This window comes from Gallinula chloropus (assembly GCF_964237585.1).
Source record: "Gallinula chloropus genome assembly, chromosome: 15".
Taxonomy (NCBI): Eukaryota; Metazoa; Chordata; class Aves; order Gruiformes; family Rallidae; genus Gallinula; species Gallinula chloropus.
In genome coordinates this window covers 4271656-4293349 of record NC_140100.1, presented here as the reverse complement: position 1 = coordinate 4293349, position 21694 = coordinate 4271656, and the positions used below count along the sequence as shown (strand labels likewise).

The 21694-nt window shown below is 51.8% G+C and overlaps 1 protein-coding gene across 1 annotated transcript in view; it reads left to right on the top strand.

Moving 5' to 3' along the window:
• The window catches only part of LMF1 (lipase maturation factor 1), a gene marked incomplete at its 5' end in the record, with an annotated part of 201861 nt that extends 192575 nt beyond the window's left edge, over positions 1-9286 (top strand). Inside the window, one exon of the mRNA XM_084271183.1 lies at positions 8978-9286. Within this exon, the coding sequence (XP_084127309.1) occupies positions 8978-9152 (175 nt within the window). The 3' untranslated portion in view covers positions 9153-9286. The remainder of the gene's footprint in view (positions 1-8977) is intronic.
• Positions 9287-21694: the final 12408 nt, after the last annotated feature.

Genomic DNA, 21694 nt, shown 5'->3' with positions numbered 1-21694 from the left:
GCCCCTTGGTTTATTTTAATTTAAAAAAATAATAAATAGAAGAAAGTCAGGCTGGAGAACTGGCTGACCCTGCGGGGGTTTGGCAGAACCCGGGACCTTTAGACACTGAATCACCAGTTTGAATTAGGTGTCCCCTGGTGCCAGCAGCCAGAAGCCATGACCATCTGGTGGCTGCTGGCAATAAACGGCTCTCGCAGTTCACGGAGCGACAGAAGCATTTGATAATCCCAGAGCTGTTTATTAGCACGTGTTCCCCAGTGCTGTAAACATCACTCCTGGCGCTCGCTGCGACCCAGGCTGGGAACAAGACATCAGGAGAGATTAAAAATCAAGAAAATCTACATCACTCCTCACCTTCTGAGGTTTGCCACAGGCAGGCAGCATCCCTGCCATCCTTCCTGGCATCAGGGACGTTATAAAAATTAAAGGTAGTTGAACACAGGAACTCATTTTCAAATGAAAATAATGAAGTAGGACGTGGCTGGGATAATGCTACATTGCCCCAGGTGGTGAATAGGATTTTTATTGTATTCCGTAGCAGGTGAGGAAGGGAAACGTTCAGGAATTTAAAGCAAACCCCAAAGCAAATCTTTACCTTTGTTGGTATTTATCTGATAACGATTGCAAAGTGTAGAGAGCAGGACAAGCAGGTGCCACAGTCATTTCACAGCAGGGTGGATGCTGCGTGGAGCACACGGTGCCATAGGTCTTGTCCAACAGGGTCTCGATTCCTGGGTTGCCTTGGTTTTAACCAAAGCACAGACCCTGTTTTCACTCTTTAGCAGCTAGTTTATAGGAGGAAAAGATCAGGATCCAGAGCTGGTTTTATGTGTCAGCTGCCTTTGCTCTGGCATTAGCTTTGCTTTAAAAGTTTTTCATGGGTCTAGTGTATTTTTGGGTGGTGTAAAATAAAAATAACAATTTACAAATGCTCATTCTGGCTCAGACCAAATCCCAACACCCCGTTTCACTCCAGGTCCTGGGTTGTGGGTCGTGTTTGGGGTTTTGGTGAGCCAGATCCAAACACCCAGGACATTGGCACCATCTGGATTTTTACCCAGGTGTGACAGCAAGGGCTGGGGGCACGGGGGGCGGGGGGTGCTCACACCTGCCCCCCACAGCGGGGTCAGATCCTGCACCAGCTCTCACCTCAGTCACCATTCCTGTTGCTGTTTACATTTCTTTGGTTATTGCTTGTTTGCTGCTAGGGCTTTGCCTGTGCCAGGAGAACTGAAGTGACTGTTGGCCTTTTTGTCCCCAGTTTTTGTGCCCCATCCCAGCTCGTGGTGCTTGTGGCTGGCATGGGCACAGTGGCTTCATCAGCTGCTTTTCACCATGTCAGTTCTGTGCAGAGGGGCTCACCTGCTTAGGTTTTCCTTTGTTTAATTTAAATATCCCCTTGTTGGAGGTGCAGGTGGAGCTGGCAAGCCCTCTGCACCCACAGCACTGCCCCGGGCATGCCCCCACAGGAGATCTATGGCCAGCACCCAAGTGACTATCTGCACCCTTGGGTCTGAGTGCAAGGAGTGTATGAAGAGGCAGGTGGCAGGATACCCACATTTTTAACCTAGACCCCTTGGGAGTCTTTAACCAATTGCTGGACATGGGCAGCCTCAGTGCTGACTGCTGCTTCCACCCAGCAATTGCCTTCTCCTTGCAAGAAAGCCATAAATTTAAGCCTGGGAGGTAACACCTGGGAAGAAAAGATAACTCAGGGCAGCTGGAGCAATGATAGTTTCCAAAGGGCATCCCCACATCCTGTGGCTGCTGCAAGTCCTTGCTCCCACCTTGCAGCTACGGGCTGTGCCCAGCGCCTCAGCTCCCTTCAGTAGCTGGGTGGAAAAAAAGCTAATTTTCCTACCATATTTCCCCCCCCTCCTCCACTCTGAAGGGAATTTTGAGACTTAATTATTTTCATTCCCTGCTAGACTAAATAATTAGGGGAAGGGACTGTTTTCCATAAGAACATTACGCTCCATACTCCACGGAGTTTATTCTGTTAATGGAAACTCTACACCTTAAATAGCCAAGGGACTTTCAAAATGAGTTAATGCCTTCGAAATGAAATTTCTGAGACCAAAGTTTGTAGGTTTCTTTACAACTCTAGAAATTATAGTATTTTTTCAAGTGTGATAAACTTAAAATGAGAAACAGGTGACTGATTAAAAATGAGGGTATTGTTGAGCGCCCAGCCTAGCTGAGTGTGAAGCTTTACTTCAAGCACGGTGATGTTTGTGGAATGTGGATTTACAAAATATTATTGTGCAGCGGATAGTTCATAAAACACCAGCCATCATAAATCTGAACGGGAGGGCTTTGGCTGAGAAATTAATAAGTGTTTAGCACACCGTCATGGAAACAGGCTGCAACAATGAAAGAAAACAAAAATCAGGGGGTTGCCTACAGGAGGAGGGGGAAAAAAAAAGATCAGGTTTATTTTTGACTGAAGTGTTCGGTGTCTCTGATATTAAATCATGTTCGCTTGAGGACCCTTATTCCAATTATAGTAGCACTTTGTTGGAAAAGCCCCAACACGTAGCTGAAGGGCTGGGTTTGTAGAGGTGGTGTAATTTATGGGGGCAGCGCTTCCCGTTTGATGCTACCTGGCTGCAGGGATGCAAGAAGAGTAGAGTGTCTGGTCTTCTTTGGTTTGGCTGCCCATTTATTTCCCATTCATGCCACAGCTACTAGGCTGCATACCCAGCGCCACGTTGGTCTGGATTTCGGGCCGGGTAGGTCACCATGGGTGCTGGCAGGGGGTGTGGGTGCTTTCCTGTGGGACCTGCAGAGGTGTACCACCCAAGCCATGGGAAGGGCTCTGTTGTATCCCCGCAGTCTGGAAGTCACCTTGAGGGCTGCTCCCTTGGACACCCCCAGAAGCAGTAACGGTAATTCTGTAGCTATTGAGGGCGGTGCTGAGAGCAGGCAGGGCTACTGGGGTTACTGGGAAATGTGGGCATTGTGGGGATGTAGGTGGATGTGGCATTTCTGTTCTGCAAGGTCTCTCCACAGAAGCCTTCAGAGGAGGCAGGAGTGATGTTCATGGGCATGGGATGCTCCGTGGAGATACGAGTCTTTCAGAGTTTGAACTCGGTCTTGCTGAATCTCCAGTGGCTCCTCTCACCCTGTGTCCTCCAAGTGCCCATGTGTAAGGGAGCAGTGTAAATCCAAGAGCCCCCAAAGCCTGTCCCAGGAGCCCTGGTGTCTTCTGCGCAGAGAAGTAAAATATTTGTGTGGTTTTCTTCCCACTGAAAAGCAGCTTTGCTAACAGTGAGAGCTGTCCTGGGAACTGACGGGGTCCTCAGTGGTGAAAAGGTATAAACACATCCTTTGGGCTTCCTGCCTGGGTTTTGCCATGGTGAAATGAGTTATTTTGGTTCTTTTCTTCTTCCCCTACGTTGTAGAAGAAAATCTTTATCATCAGTGTTATGATTTCTGAAATTATCAGAAAGAAAAGATTCCAATGCCCTGAGTGAAAGCTTACAGGATTTTGTTTTGATAAAACAACTTCAGCCCTTTAGCACCCTTAGGGAGGGCAGAGCTCATCTTAAAGGGTTGGGATCTCCTCCAACAACCTCTCGTGTTGGTGGCAGATACAGCCGTGGGGCAGCTTCATCGTGGCTGGTCTGTGGCTGTGGGAGCTGTCTTCCTTGGCAAAGGGGAGCTCCTGCCTTGGCTCTGTTGGGAGCATCGGCCACATCCCCATCACACCTGCAAAATGTGGAACTGAAACCCACATGCTGGGGCTGCCCACGTTGAAAGTAATCCCAGCCAGTGCTGTGAGCCCCAGGGAGAGACAAATTCCCCTGCCCCAAGGTTTGCTCTGACCTTGGTATAGATGCAGCCACTGAGCCTCCCGCCCTTTCTAACCTGTCCGTGAGGGCATAAACCCACTTTTCCCAGCTCATCTGGAGCTGAGGATGCTCCAGCTCTCCAGGGTCAGACCTTTCAAGGAGCCTTGGAGAAAGAGAAGTCAGCAGCGTTGAAAAACAACCCATAAAACTGCCCTTATTCTGCAAACTTGGGCCAAGATGAATTTACGATCCCTCCTGCTACCGGGGCTAGAATAAGCAAGAAAGCCGATGATGGAGCCTCTGTTACTGTAAGGAATTTGTACTTTCCACTGCCACTTGCTCCCTGATTTACAATGGAGCAGTGAACCTCAAGATAAAAAGAAGAAGGGGGGAAAAAAAAAAGGCCAAACAAAACAAAACAAACCCCCAATTCGCAAAGACGCCCCGTGTTTTGGTTTCTTTCTTCCCTCTCCCACCCTGCCTTGCCCTGTCAGGCCATTAATTCTAACAGAAACCACCGGCTCTGGTTTTTTCCCTCGAACCCCTCAGCTGTTGCAGGGAGACAGCTGCACCCTCTGGAACTAATTACAGCTGTCTGGGAGATTTAGCCCTCCATCCCAACAACTCCAGTATTGCTGCTAATTTTTAACACGTACAGTTGGAAGATGTCATAATAGGCTGATATATGATCGAATCTTAAAAGTGCTACAGCGCAGCTGCTACCGGGCATCTGGCGGGATGAATATATTGATTTAAAAAAATAATGCTTATTATTTTTAGCCTTTCTGCCCTCCCTGAGGATGTAGCTTTGCCTGCTCCGGGTGGTGATGGAGAGTGGGTGCTTGCCCAGAAGGGTAGTGGCAGGCGGTGGGGTCCCGGCATCCCGTGTGGGGCGGTGGGTCCTTCTGGGCTGCTCAGTGGTCTTCCTTCTTCCCACCATGTATAGCAGGATCAGTGCCATCACTGTTTCACCTCCCCTCCCAGGCACTGCCGTTGTGCTTCACTACTGCCGTTTGCAGGAGAACCTGCCAAAGTGACCCTTCTGTTTCTTGTCCTCTACCACTGCTGCTGTTACAGCAAGGAGAGCTTTCCAGCTCCTGCAGGAGAAATGTCTGACTTGCTTTATCCAACCCAGTCTTGTTTCTTGCCTCTCAGGTGACTGCTTTGCCCTTACGTGTCTGGTAGGGGACCTGGCCTGGCCTCAGCTGATTGAGCCTGATGCTTCTCCCAAGCCGTTTCCCTACCTGCCTGTGGTACCTGCTGCCCAGTGCTTCCCAGGGAGCTGCCAGCTTGTCTTCACTTAGTAAATCCTGAGAAGCTTCTCACAGCCAGGATTGTCCTTCCTGACCTTTCTGTCTGTGTCCTCTGAAACATGCATCTTGCTCATCCTTCTCCAAGTACAAGTGATGACCAGTAGCATAGGCTCCTAAGGCAGGTAAATTCAGATAGCTTCTTCATGCCTTTCTTGAAGATGTTCCCATTTCTCCAGGACATCAGACAAGGCTCACACATGCCAGCAGTCTCTGGCACTGGAGAGGGCTCAGGGACCTGTGGATCCCACCCACCAGCCAGAAGGTCTTTGTCTGAGCCCCAAAGTTGCACAAAACACAAGCAATTGCTGGTGAGGTGATCTGCAGCCTGTAGCAGTTTCTCAGGCTGCGGGCGTATGTCTCGCCTGATTTACAAGCTGTCCAGGGCTCCCAGTGATGCTTGTAAATGCTGTGAGCCCTGAAACGATGGACTCTGGGGTGTTAATGCTTCAGCTCTGTTAGTGCAGGAGTGCGTTCGCTTCCCAAATCCTGTGAAGAAGGAGCAGGTCCAGTGAGGCAGCACTGGAGGAGTTTGAAAATCCTGTAACTTCAGGACTGAGGCACCCAGGTAGATTATAAATACTGGGGTAGCTTGTAAACTCTATGAGCCCTGAAATGAGGGGCTCCAGTGAGTATTAAACTGCAGCTTTTACATGCGTGAGCCTTGCAAGGAAAGATTCCAACAGGTTCCAGGTTTTCCATGTTTCTCCCACAGCCCCTAACCCTGCGAAGGATGGGGAGGACAGATAACATGGGGTCTGGATGCTGCCATCATATTTGGATGCTCAGAGGTGTTGGGGTGCCCAGAGAGGTTGTGGAGTCTCCTCTGGAGACATTCAAAACCCACCTAGATGCGTTTCTGTGTGACTTAATCAAGGTGATCCTGCTCTGGCAGGGGGGTTGGACTAGATGATCTGTCAAGGTCCCTTCCAACCCCTGCTATTCTGTGATCCTGTGATTCTGATGCTCAGAGGTATTCTCACTGCAGTGATTTTGTCCTGCAGTACGTTGGCTGCTGCAACTGTGTAAAGGCTCTTTGGTACCTCCATAAACCAGAACAGAAACCTTCAAGTTGTGGCTCCCAGAGAAGCACTGGTGCTACAGGACAGGGAAGAGCTGCAGGCTGTGGTGTGCCAGAGCTTCCAGAGCTCATCACTAGGTGAGTGGTTCAGCTCCTGGAAGAGGTCACAGACTCAACAGCCCACAGAGCTGTGCAGATCCCTTCTCCATGGATCTTGTCACCCTGACATGGACCATACATCCCAACTCTGCAGCTCATGTCTCAGGTGAAGGAGGCTGGGGGAAGCAGAGTGAGTGGCTGGGACAAGAGGGTAGCGGAATTTAGAGGTCTGTGGGCTCGGAGTGGGGGCTCTTCAGATTGATTTAGGCTCTGAACAGAAGAGCCTGAAGCTTAGTCAGATAGAAAGGCAAACTTTGTGCTATAAAAATGCACCTTGGGTTGCATGTGGTCGCTTTAATGCTCACACGGTTCTAGTTTTACATGCCAATCCCCTCGATAGCAAACGTTTTAATAGACAGAGAACATATGGGAAAAATCATACCAACTCAGATGATAGAGATTCTTTAATCTGGCAAGCAGGCCCACTCAAAAGGGACGAGGAAGTTTTCATTCCAGAGGGGTTATAGGACAGTCCTGGAGGTTGGGGAGAAGGTGCTTCCGTGTCTGAGCATAGATTTGGCACCTCCTGAGGTCTTCTAAGTATGCCTCAGGAGCTCAGATGAGTCAACCTCTCTCAGTATTCTTCATCCCCATCAAGAAAACAGGAACTCTGCCAGACAGGGCTTGCAGATAGCTCCTTCAGCACGGGGCGCCCCATTATACCTGTTTTGTGGGTGTACACATGAGACAGGTCCAGCTGGGCAGAGGCTCTGCAGTCGCTTACCCTAGAATCAAACCCCAGAAGTCCTGGAGTGGCAGAGAGAGAGGCTTTGAGCAGGAGAGGGACTGACATGGAATCAGCCACGGAAGATTTTTTGGGAGGTGGATGTGTTCTTCTGAATTCAGGAGAGCAAGCAAGCAGCACAGCTTGGAAACCTGTAACCATCCCAGGCAGGAGCCCGCAGGCTACCTGGACCTGGGGGAACGTTGCTGTTCAGCAGTGCTTTAATTATTAACAGGAAATTTTGTGCTCCTGCAAAGTAAACACTGTGGGAGTAACACTTCAGCCCCCATTTGACTTTTGCAGCTTCAGAAGAGTGTGGGGGGAGAGAGGGTGTGGATCCAGCCCTGCCTGACAGCAGCTGTAGGCCAGTGTTTATGGCAATGAGGTGCAGGTTTGTGCACCCCAAGCCCCTGGCCAGGGCTGTGGCGCTGCCCCCTCCTTTTCCCATCTCTCTTCCCATCTCTGAGGGCTATTTCTCTACCTCACTGTGCCCCCCCATCAGCAGGCAGCGAGGAGAGGTGCAGGGGTGGCCTGAGAGGCTCTGCCACTGCACTGGGGCACCCCTCCATCCCAATGCACCCAGCCCTTACCCCTTGTTAAAATTAGAGCTGTTCCAGTGCAGCTCCAAATACATTACTCCAGGCTTCCTTGGATCCCCCTTTCATCCTCAGCAGAGCAGGAAACGTGGAGATATTTGTCCTGCTTTCATTCCAGCCAGGAGACAATGAAAAACCAGAGGGAACCACAAGTTGCTGCAAGTCAGCAGCAAGCGACGGGCACGATGAACAGCTCCACGTTAATGTGTTTTGTTAGGAGAATCGTTTCTGTGCTGCTTGTCTGGGTACCCAGCAAGATTTAAATTGAGATGTCGAGATGGGATCACAGGAGACCTTTTAATTGGGTGCAGTTTTATCCACAGCCTGCAATCTCCCCTGCTCCCCCTCGGAGTGCCGGGGTTACAAACGTGAGCGCTAACGACCAATATGTAGGAGTCGTCCCTAATTATTTTAGCAGTAGGAAGGAACTTTATGGCTGCCCAAGGTGCAGCCACGGGAGCGAGCAGCTGTGGGAGCGTTAGTGCCCTGCTCAGTAGCGGGGTTTGTATTTTAGTAGTGAAGCAAAGCAGGTTTAAATGAGCATTGACATGACTTTGACATTTTTATATTGTGGGTTATTTTATGAACTTATCCAGCAAAGGCAGCGATGCACTCTGCAAAGAGGGACCACAACACTGGAGGACTGGGGTGTTACTCCTTCTCTTGTCAGCATGCCCTACATCAAGCGGGACCAAACCTCCCGAACCGAGCGGCATGGTTAGCCTCCGAATGTGTTTGGCGACACTGATGAATGCTTCTTTCTGCAGTGTTTTAAAATCTCCTTTTCTGTCAACTCCCAGGGCGGCCAGAAAACAGATGCGCTCGTAGCCCCGCTAATAAGCTGTGGAGCAGAAGGAGCAGCCACTGGCTGGGGCTGAGGGATGCTGGGGGAGCTGGAGCGGGAGTCAGGCTCTGTACCTAAAAATATCCCGGCCAGAAATACTCCACAGTTGTTCTCAGAAAAAGGGAGGAGGGGGAAAAAATGGTTTATTGCTTTTATTATTATTCTTTCGAACTTGGTTGTAGAGAGGTGTGTGGAGCATGCAGTGGTGGGGCGGGAGCACACAGGGTGGGGGTGTTAAAGCTCCTCTTCCTTCTGCATTATTCCTAAATTGCATCAGGAAGAGTCTGAGAGCTCCCTAGTACCTCGCACCAGCAGGGATGGCTGCATCACTGCCTTCGGCTATGGGTACCCTAGGGGTGGATGGAGCTCTGGGATGCAGGAGCCAGACAGGCTGAGCACCCTCAAGCTGATTTCTCCATCCAGCTATGGAAAGCCTCCAAATCCCCACTACCAGGAACAGTGAACAGTGTCTGACGCCCTCTCCACCTCCGTGGTGGTGCCACGGTGGCTGTGCTTTGTTTCTCTGCAGGTGGATCAGAGGAGAACACTTCAAGTACAAATTCAGCCAACCTGGCAGAAAGCATGCCAGCGAGGGGAGGTGGTGGATCCGGAAGAGGATTGGCCCTTATTTCCCCCCCATCAACCTCCAGGGCCTAAAGAAGTTTTATGAAGACAGGAGTTGGCCGTACCCACTGCAGGACTGATGGAGGAGGATAAGCAAGATCAAGGGACAGGCTGGGGAAGAGGAACAGTCAGCTCCTTACAAACTACACTTCTTGCCTCTGTAATTTTTTATCCAGATCCTTGTTTACATGTACGTTACAGAAGGTTCTGCACCAACCTATCCACCTGCTGTTGTGGTCTGTTTTTTCCTGACCTGTTTCTTCCTGTTCACCTCCTCGCCACAGCCGTGCCCGGGGGTTCCTTTCCTTTGCCAGGCTGCGCCGTTTGGAAATCACCAGCTCTATCGTTTGGGAAAAGGTGAACAAACACTGTGATGAGCTTTGGGTAGGTGTTGGCATTGCTTTCCCCAACCTGATGCATTGTATGATGGCTGCGGATGTGCCAGGGGAGATTTTGGGGCAGTCTCTGCCTCTGCCAGTGTCCCCCACAGCTCACAGGTTGCCCAAAGTCCGGCATCAGGCAGAGCAGCCGGTGCACATGGAGGTGATGCTGCCCGGCACAGGGCATTGCTCCTCCCTCCCATCCCGACCCCACGCGCAGCACCAGCACTGAGCCATCAAAGCTGCTTTGTTCCCAGCGTGGCTGTCCCCACACTGCCCTCACTGTCACCCTGGGAAGGGCCTGGTCACCACCTTCTCACCACAGGTTAATGACAGGGCTGAGCTATGTGTCCTGCCCACCAGGCACGGTCCGGCTCTCCCACGGTTCGTCCCCAGGGTAGCACAGTGGGCTGGGGAAAAACACCCTGGGACCTTACCCTGAATTTCCCCTGTCCCTCCTATTCGCTTTGGAGCCTCCCCTCATCTCCCTCTGGGTTTAAAATCACCCCAGCCTGTCCTACCATATAGGTTTCGCTGGGTGAGCCCAAATCAGTGATGGAAGTGAGAGCAAGAATATGGACAGCATCTGAAACTGGCCAGAGTGGCCTATAATAATCTCCTGCTTGTTAGCACGTTCTGCTGCACACGTTTTTTCTTGCAGGGGAGAAAAAAAAAAAGATCAAAGCAATGTGTGTAACACATAAACCCCTGTTGTATCAGGGCTGCCTGCAGAAAGCCACAGGTTTTAGAGAGAAACCCAAAATAGCTCCTTGCTGGAGCTGCCGTGTGGGCTCTGTGACTCAGCCCCAAAAAAGACAAGAGCAGCCCTGTGCAGCTGCCCCGTCCCATGTCCCATCGCTGCCGATGCCCGTGGGTCACCCGGGCGGCAGCAGCCAGGTTGGAAAGGCGGCTGGAGTCAACAAGTCTGCCACCAGCCCCACCACAGTTAAACAGGTCTTGTTTTAACAGGCTCTGGCCCGGGAGCGCAGACGCGCGGGGCTGCGCCTTCCTGTTTGCTTAACCAGGGGGGTTATAACTGGTGCTTTCTGTCGGCGGTCCTGGGGCTGACATCTGCCTGTTTGGGGAGCTGGTGGAGTTCGGTGCCGGAGAAGTCTGACCGGATGGTGTTCGGGAGGAGCCAAGCGTCCCGCAGGCACATCCAGCGCTGCCAGCTGCACGGGCCCCGAGGAGCGGGCAGGGAGATGCTCAGAAAAGGGGCTTGCCAGGCTTTTTGCCTTGGCCTCCCCAGGGAGGAATTCCAGTGGCTGGAAAGCTTACCAGGGCTTTCACCCTTCCAGAGCAAATTCAGCCCAAGCTACATGCAAGGGGGAAAGCGTTTCTGTGTGCCAGGCTCTGAAGCTTGGGGCAGAGCTGCCCTCCCTGAGGGCCACCAACCTGGTGGTGACTAACAGGCACCATGGGAGGCAGAGGTGGTGGCTGCATCTCTGCTTCCATCCCCAGGGCTCATCCAGCTGAGTCCATCCCTTCCCAGGCAGGATGTGCCAGAAGCACAGACGTGGGTTTTGGAAGAAAAGCAAGTCCAAACTGGGAAAAGCAAACCAGCAGGTAACTCTGGCACTGGTGCAGGGCAGCACGGGCTGTGGGTGTGGGCACAGAAATGCCATTTCACACATTTCTTCCCCCTTTTTGACTGCCTGTATCGAATGGGCACCACTGAGAGGGTATTTCTGGAATTGGATTAAAACAAACAGCTCTTGCAGGGCTAGAGGGAGCTTCACACATTTTAAACATTTTTTTTTTCTAAAAGTGTTAAACCAGGAAAAAAATCATCAGCCCCAGGAGAGCAGCCTGGCAGAGTGCCTCACTGGGGACAAGCCAGCTCCCGAGGGGATGGCCAATAAATAAGGTGAGCCCTGTGTGTTGCAGCTTTTACTTGTGTTTGAGGGAGCTCCTGGTGTCGTGCCCAAGCGCCTGATCATCCCGGTGAGCCCGTTTGGGCTGCCAGGACTGTGGGAGCACAGCGCTCCCTTCCCTTCTCCACTGCATTCAAGGGCACGTTCGCATGGGGCTCCCTCTTGGTTTGTGGTTCCCTGTCATGTCTACTCCATCTGCAGTAGGTCCAATTCAGGGCAGCTGGAAGGAGTGGGCCCTCTCATGGCTTCATTCCTGGGGGCTGGGAGGGTCTGAGGTCCTGTAGAACTGGCAATGTGGGCTCTGTAAGGTCCTGGGAGGTGCCCAGCTCTGCTGGGGATGAGCCAGCTGGGAGGGAGTGATGGCAGGCAGCTGGCACCCGGGAAAGCCATGAGAGCAGCAGAGGTGTGGAGGGCACTGCTTGGAGCTGTCGTGCTTCTGCAAGATGTTAACGCTCTTGGCTGGGACTGGGAAGGTCCTGTGTGTTATCCGGTCTTTTTTCAAACCAAGACAAATGGTTTAATTGCAAGGCTTGGAGCGATGTATAGGGCGCTCCAAATTGCAAATAACATTTATGACTCAATTGTGTTTTCCTAAATGTTTGCCATAGTTGGAAACCAGTGCTCTTGTGCGAACAATGGAAGAACATTTTGTTCTGATTACCATGAGGAGGGATGAGGGCAAATGCAGTGGTCCCGCATCTCACTCCCATTATCCCCCTTCCTGGCTTGGCCGACCTGCTGAGGGGCTTGGGGACCGTGGAGGGCAGGTTGTGTCCAAGAAGATCCAGCATAGTTCTTGGGTAGGGGTTCACATCTCAATGGCCATCATGAGAGATGATGACATGGCTTCACACCAAGTATCTCCATCTGTGTGAGCTCAGGCACTGCCTGCACTTACCTCACTGCTGGGTGTTGTTTGCAGCATGTTATTTATCTAATTATGTTCTTCTGCCAAGGCTGGAATTGAGGCCTGCAGTTGGATGCACTGAGCAAGGCTGAACCCTGTCCCATGGCCCTGTCACACCTCATGGGACCTTGGGCAGGATTTTTTCAGCAGGTGAGCTGGCCAAGAGCAGCACACACCATCCATGTGCTCCCTGGCCTGACAGGATTATGGAGTCTCCCATGAAAAGGTGCTTTTCACCTTCCCAGTGCCCGGGACAGTCTGGCACCACTCCCAGGCAGGGGTTTGCCACAGCAAAAAGCCATTTGGGGTCCCACCTCTGTGGCTGCAGCCATCCCTCTGCCAGGGATCCCTGCCTCGGGATGCTCCAGGCAAAAACAGGGGCTTTTAAGTCACTGTTAAAAGCAACCCTGCACCCCCACTATGCGCTCTGCTCCCTGTCCCTATCTCTCCTTCAGCTCTAATGCAAACAAGGTGGTGGGCAGCCCCATCCATCTCCGTGGGTGCCGGGGAATCAGCAGCTTTGGTAACAGGGGGGGCAAGGGTGCCCCCCTGCATATGTGACAGGTGATGGGTGACGGATGGCCCTCAGGCATCCCTTGGGGGCTGGTCACCGGCAGCAAATGGTGCCGGCTGCCCCCCTCCCCAGTTTAATTTCTTTTGGTTTCCAACCTCTGGGTCAGGGCTAATGGAACCCAGACCGGTGTTTCCATTCCTGTTTGCTCTGCATTGTGCTTGTTAAGACTTTTTTTTTTTTCCCCCCTTGTCTCTTTTCTTTTTTTAAATCAAAAATTCTTGCTCCACTCCAGAGCACGGGCTGGAAGATAATACACATTCAAAGGCAGCGAGGAAGGTGCACGCAGGGGATTAAATTAAAAACGTTTCCCTGGGACACAAGTTTTTAAAAGAAAAGCAACAATTATTTGGAGGGGCTGAGGAAATCGGAACCACATTGTGTTATCTGTTGACTAGAAGTTTTCTTGGAGAGACTTTATTTTTTTTTTCTTACCCTGAGCTATGCACTGGAAGTAAAACTTTGTGGCGTTCCCAAGTCAGCGCGCTATAAATCCCTTTGAAAGATAACTCTGTCTGAGGTCTGCTCCTGCCAAGCTCCTCTTCTTCAGCTTTGAAGGTGGGAGGGGGGACACCCACCAAGCACCCGGCTGAGAGGATTAGGCTCCCGACATAAACTCCACGAGCCTCTCAGGCGCAGGGTTTGGGTTCATCAGTCAAAACACTGATCAGCAGAACGCTGCTCGGTGACAGCTCTCTTATCGTAGCTGCGTTTTCCCAGCTCATCCCCTGATCCAGAGCCTGATCTAATCCCACTCCCTCCCACTGTTTCTTTGTGAGGTCCAACCAGGTCCCAGAGCTGCTGGAGTGGAGGAAGGAAGGACGTGGCCTGGCTGCTCACCTCCTGTCAGCCCTGGGCAGCTTGGGCTCCCCCTGCCCTGGCCAGAGCATCTCAGGGGATGTTGTTGGATCAAGAATAATTTGCTTTATTTTTTTATTTTCTTTTTCTAGACAAAAGTTATAGACCCTGGGGTGTTACACATGCATCTCCCAAAAGCTGCACGCCTCTGCCTGTGGCCATTGGTGGCTCTGCTGCAGTGCTGGGCGCTCTGCAGCACCTCAAGTGCATCACCCACAAAATCACAGGGAAGGGGAAGTAGCTAGGAGAGACCCTCCTCTGGGTGCAAATTGACACTTCCTCCCCAGCTCCTGAGCAGGGTCCCTATGGGGAATAGGTGATGCTGTGGAGTGGGGGGGCAGGTCCTCAGGAAGCCCCAGCATAGGATGCTTCAGTGTCTGCAGAGAGGACGGTGGCATCATGCAGCCCCCTCAAAATGCATTCTGCACGTGTTTGTCGGGGCTGGACTGGACTCAGGACACAACGCCTTCATCCCTGCTGGAACCTGACTGTGCTGCTGTATTCAGTGCTCAGAGATACCCTGCTGCAGAGACCCTTCAGCCCTCCAGCTTGGGAAGGTGCCCCGTGCTCCCTGCCCTGCAGCGTCCCAGCGCCGGAGCTGTGTGATGTGAGCCCTGAGGCCTCCAGGAGGTATGCAGACACTTTTGGGAGGGTTGGGGTGAGAGTTGTGTCCCCAGAGCTTCCTCCATGGGTAATGTGGGTTTAGGAGGGTCCCTACTGCCATGGTGGGTGGGGGAAGGAAAGGATGGAGGAGTTTCTATGTATCCCCCGGGAAGTGGAGTCACAGGCTCAAGGACGCTCGTGTTTGACCTGTGCTGAAGGCCAAACTCCTGTCCCTGTACACGGTGGGGACATGCTGGGCAGGGGACCACACTGGACCTGCTGGTGCTGCCCCTTTCCCCCTGGGATCAGCCCTCCAGAAGCTGAGTTTCCCTCCCTGGATGACCCAACAGGAGGGGTTCAGTGTTCTGCTGACCCAAACCTCATGTCCCCACACACCCAGGAGTTACTGCAAGTTCCCAAGGACTCTTTCTTGGGGCAGGCTGTCCCCTTCAGCTTTGGTTCCTATTGCTGTAGAAGTTTACTTCTTGGATTGATTTCCCCACACCCTCCCAATGCAATTGCATGTTGTGGTTTTTTTTTTACTTCTGCAACCCTCCAACCTGCTGCTGGCTTCCTGGAGGCACCCACTCTGCCCCAAACCCAAAGCTAGAGCTCCCCAAGGTGACCACCTCAGCAGGTACTGCCCCAGTGATTCCAGGTGGCAGGAGGTCCGGGCTGCAGGATTGGACCAAATTTCTTTTTTTTTTTTTTTTTTCCCTTTTTTTGCCAAGATTACAGCGTTTTGAATGCATGAGACCCCCTAGCAAGCACAGCTGGGCTTGTGTTCCCCCACATCAGCCACCAGCTGCTGTGGGGTCGGATCCCACCACCTTGGCCGAGCTCATCTGGGCTGCTCTTCTCCCCCTCCTCCCAAAAAAAGGAACCTCCCTGGGCTGTTTTTTTAATACCACATCTAAATGCCTATTCCTGTTGTTGCTGCTGCTGAGGAACACAAAGTGAATCTATCCAGGCAGATGGATTTTAGCTCAAATCTCTCAAACGCAGGGACTGGCTAAATCGATCTGTGCTTGCATCATTTGGGAAGTCCCAGCAGTGTGGTTTTTGGAGCGGGCTGGAAGGGATGCTGCCCATGTCGTGGGTGGTATGGGAAGCTGGCTCAGAGCATCCTGGGGTCCCCACAGGGGCTGGGTTCTTTGGTTACATTAGTACCGTGCCCGCCAGGCGAGGCTGTAGCTCAAACTTCATTGAATATAAAGTTACAAGGGCTTTCAAGGTTCTGTAGATCATCTACCTGTCTCCAAGCCCTCCGGGGGAGCTGTCTTCTGGTGGGAAGACAGAAACCTGGGCTGCGTGTTAATGCGCGGTGAGTTTACTCTCCCACAGGTATTTAAGATTCAGCTGGAAAACCTTTAGCAATGGGTTTATATTTGGAAGTTCTGCTTTCCTAACGGCTTTTATTTCTGCTGCAGAAATGCAGCAAGGTTCCCAACTCCACCATCATCCTGCTGGTCACTGGGCCCCAGGTGGGCATCAGCCCTTCACCACACCCCCTCAGACCAGCAGCTTTCCTTTTTAAAAATGGAAGATTGGGGCAGGGGGAAAGTCATTCCTTCCATTTGTTTTTTTTTTGAGACCCACCCAGGTCAGGTTTTCAAAGCTTTCTCAGGCTAAAAGCATGGGTTTGATCCCTGTGTTGGGAACGTGGCCCCTGCAGTGGGGCTGGTGGTGAGGAGCTGCCAGAGAACGTGATCTCGTGCTGGTGTCCTTGTGCTGGGCTCACGGCACAGTCCCGGCATTACCTGCACAAGCAGCTACAATGCACCAGCCCACAGATCTCCTTGTTCCTGGATCATTTATAAACTGCAGTTATTTGTTAGAAAAGTACCCAACCTTCAGCCTGGGAGTCCCCATAGAAAACACACATATTTGTGTCCCTTCCCAGCTGCTCTTAGAAGCTGGCTTTACTTTAACACATATTAAAGGAAAGAGCTTTTTTCCTTCCCAGTAGATTAAGTTTGGCTAAACAATTCAGTGTGAACTGCTGGGCATGAGGCAGAAACCTGTAGGCTAAATTACCCAGCTGCTATAAGTTTAGACCAGCATGGGATGAATTTCAGGATCGTATATTAGTTTTCATTTAATCTGATTATTCTGGGCTGGAGTTCCTGGAGGGTCTTCAGGTTATTGTCAGTCAAAAGAATCTTTAAAAGCTTCCATTTGCACTAAACTTTTCCCATTAGAAGTCTATTTTCATTATGGATCGATTTTTATTGTAATGAAAGAATTATTCTTCCAACCCCCTGCCTTTTTTTTTCCCCCAGCTGGGGTTAAACTAGAGCTGCTTCAGGGTCTTGCCACTCCAAATGCCATTTTTGTCTTTTGCTGCAGCCATTGGTTTGGTTGAAGGAGCCTGGGCAGAGGATGAGGGGGCAGATAATGCAGAAAAGCATCTCCTCTGCTCCCAGCGATGCTTCCTGGTACACACCTCCTCATCCTCAAACCCCTTCCTCACTGGGAAAATGCACTAAGTGCCTTGAATCCTGGGGGAATTTCTAGCTCAAAAGTCTCAGAGACTAATGCAGGACTAATTGATCTTAAAAGCCCGTTGCTGGATGGCTCAGAGTCGCGACGTCGATTCATGGGCTGGTTTCTGTCTGCCACCGCCTCAGCTCCCAGCCTGGGGAGCAGCACAGCCTGGCAGGGGGATCCAGTGGGAGCAGTCCCCCCAGGGCCAGGAAGGAGCAACTTCCCTCCTGCTTTTTTGGTGGCAGGACCATCCTTGTCAGGCCTGTCCTTTGGGAAGGAGTGGCAGCTTCAGGCTTCCCAGTGCTGAGCTGAAGGCACGTCTCCAGGGCATCCATCCCGCCTCACCATGTTGCTGCAGGGGGGATGGGAAGGGCCCAGAACCCACCACGGGGCTGGGGCTGTAGCAGGGCAAAACCAGTACAGAGACATCCAGATATAAACCCAAAACCTGTGTTCTTTATTTACAGAGGATTTCACATTGGATGTGCCAGCCTGAGCCTTCTCCCTGGAGTCCACATGCCATCTGTGCTGCCCCGGTAGGCAATCCCAGTGCTGACCCACTGCAGGACCGGGACCACGCCAGCCTGGTACGAGGCTTCACAGGGACAGCCACATCCTGGTACCTTGTTGCTGCTTAAAATTCCTCTGTTTGCTCAGGTTTTGCATGCAGGTAGGTAGGGAGAGTGAGCTGAGCTGTGGGACCGAATTGTCCCCATGCAAGCTGCACCCCAGCCACACCACGGGCACCACATGGGTGTCACCCCCCTCAATGGCATTGGGGTTTTCCATCCTGCTCTGCCTTGTTCTTCCCTGTGAGCCAGCAGCCAGGACAAGCCCCTGCCTTCCTGACTCAGTGGGATTTTGCCATCCCCTTCACGTCACCAAAACACCAGGTTCTCCCCCGTTTCCCCTGGCACAGGCTGGGCTCCTGCTTCCTCCGCGGTAGCAGCTCCGGATAAGGTTGCACATAGCTGAGCTTTTTCCCCGTGCGTGCCTGTGGCTGTGACAATTACACTAAAATCATGCCACCTGCAAGCAGTTAGTTAGAATAATAAATAAGTGATAGATTATCAAATAAAGCATTGGCTTCAGATGAGGTCATCCTGGCACCGTGTCGTGGGTCTCGGAGGGTTTGCAGGCTGCTTTCCTGCCGCTGATGGGCTAAATAGCTCTTGTATCAGTCAATAAAAAAGTTGTAGAGATTAAAGAATCAATTAGGCATTAGCCAAAGGGGCAAAAGCGTAACCCAAACATGCTGATAAAATCCAGTAGGTGATTATGGGAATGGTTCTTATTTCGTTTTACTTTAGAAAGGAATAATTGCTTGTTACAGAGCATGGAGCAGCCTGGACTGGATAGTTTTCCAGCTTTAGAGAGGAGGAAATCCTAGCATTTGGCTGACAAATGCAGAGACATGGCACATTTTAGAGCTGAGTGGGGGGCGGGATTTTGACACTTACTTTGAGGAGCATCATTTTGTCTCTGAAAAAGTGGCCAGGGAAGCTTGGTCAGTTATTTGGTGCAGCCTTGGCCCAGAGCATCCTTACCCACACCAGTGCAGATGTGTGGGGTTAGCAAAGATGCTCCCAGGGGGAGCGAGAGGGATGGGACCTGGGTATTTCGGAGCCCCGGGGCTGTGCTGCTTATCTCACAAACTTTGATTAACCAAGTAAAATGTAATCAGCTGAAAAAGCATTGAGGGGTGTATGTATTAGAGGTTTTTTCCAGGATTTACCATATGGGTCTTCCAGTTGCCAGGAACACGTATCAGCAGCACGGACTCTGGCTGGCAGCTCACGACCAGTAATCAGGCTGCACAGTGTCACGTTCTGCTAACCCGTGTGTGCATTTATTGTTAGTCTAGTGCAAAGCCTTCACCTGATTTTGGGCCAAAAATGGGGAGTATCCACTGGGGGCTGGCTCATCGGGAAGGAGCAATCTGAGCATCCCACCCAGCGTCCCCAGTGCCCATGGGCTGCTCCTGGGATGCAGCAGCTCTGGAAACCGTGGCGTGGGTTGGGAGGGAGGTGAGCAGCAGGATGGGTCACTCTGTTTTTGCCTTGGTGTTTCTGCATCATTTGATAGATCGTTTGCCAGGGAGGAAAATCCAACTGAATTAGCACCTTTTTTTTCCCCCCTCTCTCACATTAAGATGAAATGTTTGGGTTTACAAGGGGAAAAAGCATGGAGTGCATCATTTCAAGTAATTTCTGCCTGGAGCTGCTTCTGAAGGGGAAGCACGATGCTTTCAAGTGGATTTTTAGGTTGTTCCCACCCTACAAGAGCATTGGCTGCTCAGTGCTCCTGTGCAGAGCAAACATCCACTTTGCTATGGAGCAGCTCTCTGGGAAGGGCTGCTCTGCCTGTACACTCCCTCCCTTTCCTGCTTAAAAGAGAGAGATTTACAAGAAAAAAACAAAACCCAAAAAAGCAAAAACTGAGCCATCCTACAGGCGCCCAGAGCCTGGGGTTACTTTGGAGGTGGCACAAGGACATTACACCACGGGGCAGCAGCCCCTTTGGTGGAGCACACCGTGCCAGTTTGCCTGGCCAGGTCCTGCTGCCCACACTCCTTGCAGCCAAGCTCCCAGCTGCCTGGCCCCTCCTGGCCTGGATGCTTATATATCCCTCACAAAAGGTTATTTTTATGGCACGTATATAAAGCTCACACACAATGTACATCACCGCCGGGCTGGCAGCGCCTCGCAGCCCTGAGCCAACCCGGATGGGAACGAGCTGTTTATTGCTCTGTGCCCTCACCTCCCAGCTCCCCGTGTACGTGCCTGGGTGGGTGAGATGGAGAATTTGTTTTCCCTTTGGTGGTTTTTTTTCCCTTTTCACAGGTCATATACCACCGGGCCATGGCATGGCTGCAGGCAGACTGCCTTGCCTGGGTTTGTTTGAGGGAGGCTGGAGAGTTTACTGGAGCTTGGCTGGGGAGGTGTTTGCTCCCCACCGATGCAGGCAGAGCTGCATCACTGCTGAGGCGTCACTGCTGAGGCATCGCCTGGCTTCCCATGTTCCCATGAACAAAAATTACAACCAAAAAAACAGCAACCTGAGGCCTAACTGCCTGGCTGACCTAAAACCTCTTGCAAAAGCTGCGGCATCAGGAGGGGAAGGAACACTCTGGGCTGGTGCAGGACTGGCCGCCGCAGTGGCGAGGAGTTTGGTTTCAAGTGCAAGGGAAAAAAGAGCCCGATCCTCACTCGGGGGCTATGCACCACTAATCCCCTGTTTATTCTCTGTCTAGCCCAGCCGCCCACACTCTCCTAAGCTTTTGTTCATTAACAAGGTCCAGGGTAAAAAGATACCTCTGCTGCAGCTGTTCTGCTGCACCAGCGCATGGTCCCGGCACGGCCGGAGAGCGGTCGGTGTCGGCACAGCCGCATCCTCCTCCGGCCCAGCCCCGGCACAGGGCAAACTCCATCCTCCCAGAGCAGCACAGGATTATTTCAGCCAAGGACCACAGTGCAGCCCTGCTGCTTGTCAACTCGGGTGAAGGTTTGGTGCTTTTAAGAAGGCAGCAACACACAGGCGGGATCAGAATTGTATCTGCGGGTGAGCTCTGGCAGCTGATGTAAAGCCAGACGGCTCTTGCGTGCTGGGTGGGTTAACCCTACCAGTGCCTAACCAGCGTGAGCAACCCCGGGTGCTGCCCCAGGGCCTGTACACTTAATTGGCAAATTAATCTTTGTCTCTTGGGCCAAATTCAAGAGCCAGCTGCTGCCCTGAAGTGATGGAAAGCAGGGGTCTGAGAGGGAAAGGGGGGTCTCCACGCACCAGGTTACAGATCCAGTTTTGCTCCCGATAAATGGTTGAAAGAGGCAAATCCCTTGTATATAAAATAACAGTAATTATTAGTAGTAATTTATGGTTAACCATGAATTATTAATAATAATAATTCAAGTGAGGAAATAGGTAGATAAATATCTTTTGGAAACAAAAAGCCAGGCGATAGGGCAGGGTGGCATTGTTCTTGTCTCCTGGAATAAAGTAACTTTTATACAGGCTAAGAAAGTTTTGCAGAGCTTTAAACAAATTCAGAAGTGACGGAATTTATATGACTTCAGCCTCAGAGATGACCCAGCCTGTCCTCAGACAGAGGGGGGATGCTGCCCGTACCTACAATGCACGTAGCTCCCACATATGTACATAGGGTGTCGCAGCCACCACCAGCCCTGACTGCAAGGGAGCACAGCAGGAGCTGAGCTTTGCCCCTTGAGCAGGACGCAGAGGCCACAAACCAGCAGCAGAGAAGTTAGAAGCTGAATCAGAAGATGAAGATGAGAAGCTGCACTTCTCCCTGTCTCCAGAAAGATCTTCAGCTCCTCCAGGAATGACCACACCACGCAGACAACCCTTGTCCCAAGACCCCTCTGCAGATCCAAGCGCTCGCCTGGCCATAGGCTTGGCAGAGCTGGAGCCAGCTGCGGTGAGACTGGGCGTGCTGGTTGCAGGGCGAGCTGTGGGTGGCTTGGTCGGCCACTTGAGACATCTCAGCACCCCTTCCCTCTGGCTCCTTTTCTCTAATTAATTGCATTTTCTGTCCCTTTGTGGCACGGGCACATGCTGGCTGTGGAGGGGCAAGCGGGGAGCGTGCAGCTGTGGGCTCAGCATCGGAGCAGCCATCTGCAGCACCCGCCCGAGAAGAAAGCCTCGCAGCTGCGTGTGCCTGGTACCAGCGGTACCCGGACAAGGTCATTCATCACCAAGAGCCCAGGCAAGGAAGCTTGGCAGGGAAAAGGAGGATGGCAACCACAGGAGGCAAATCTTAAAAAATACTCTGTGACAGTGGGTATTGTATCTGTGGTCTCGGGGCTTGTTTCCTCTTGCTGTTAAAGAAGGGCAGGATGCCTCCGTTGTGTCCTGTGTGGGATGGAGCAGCCCCAATGTGCCTCCATTGGGCTGATCCTGCCCATCAGCAGGAGGAATGAGCCAT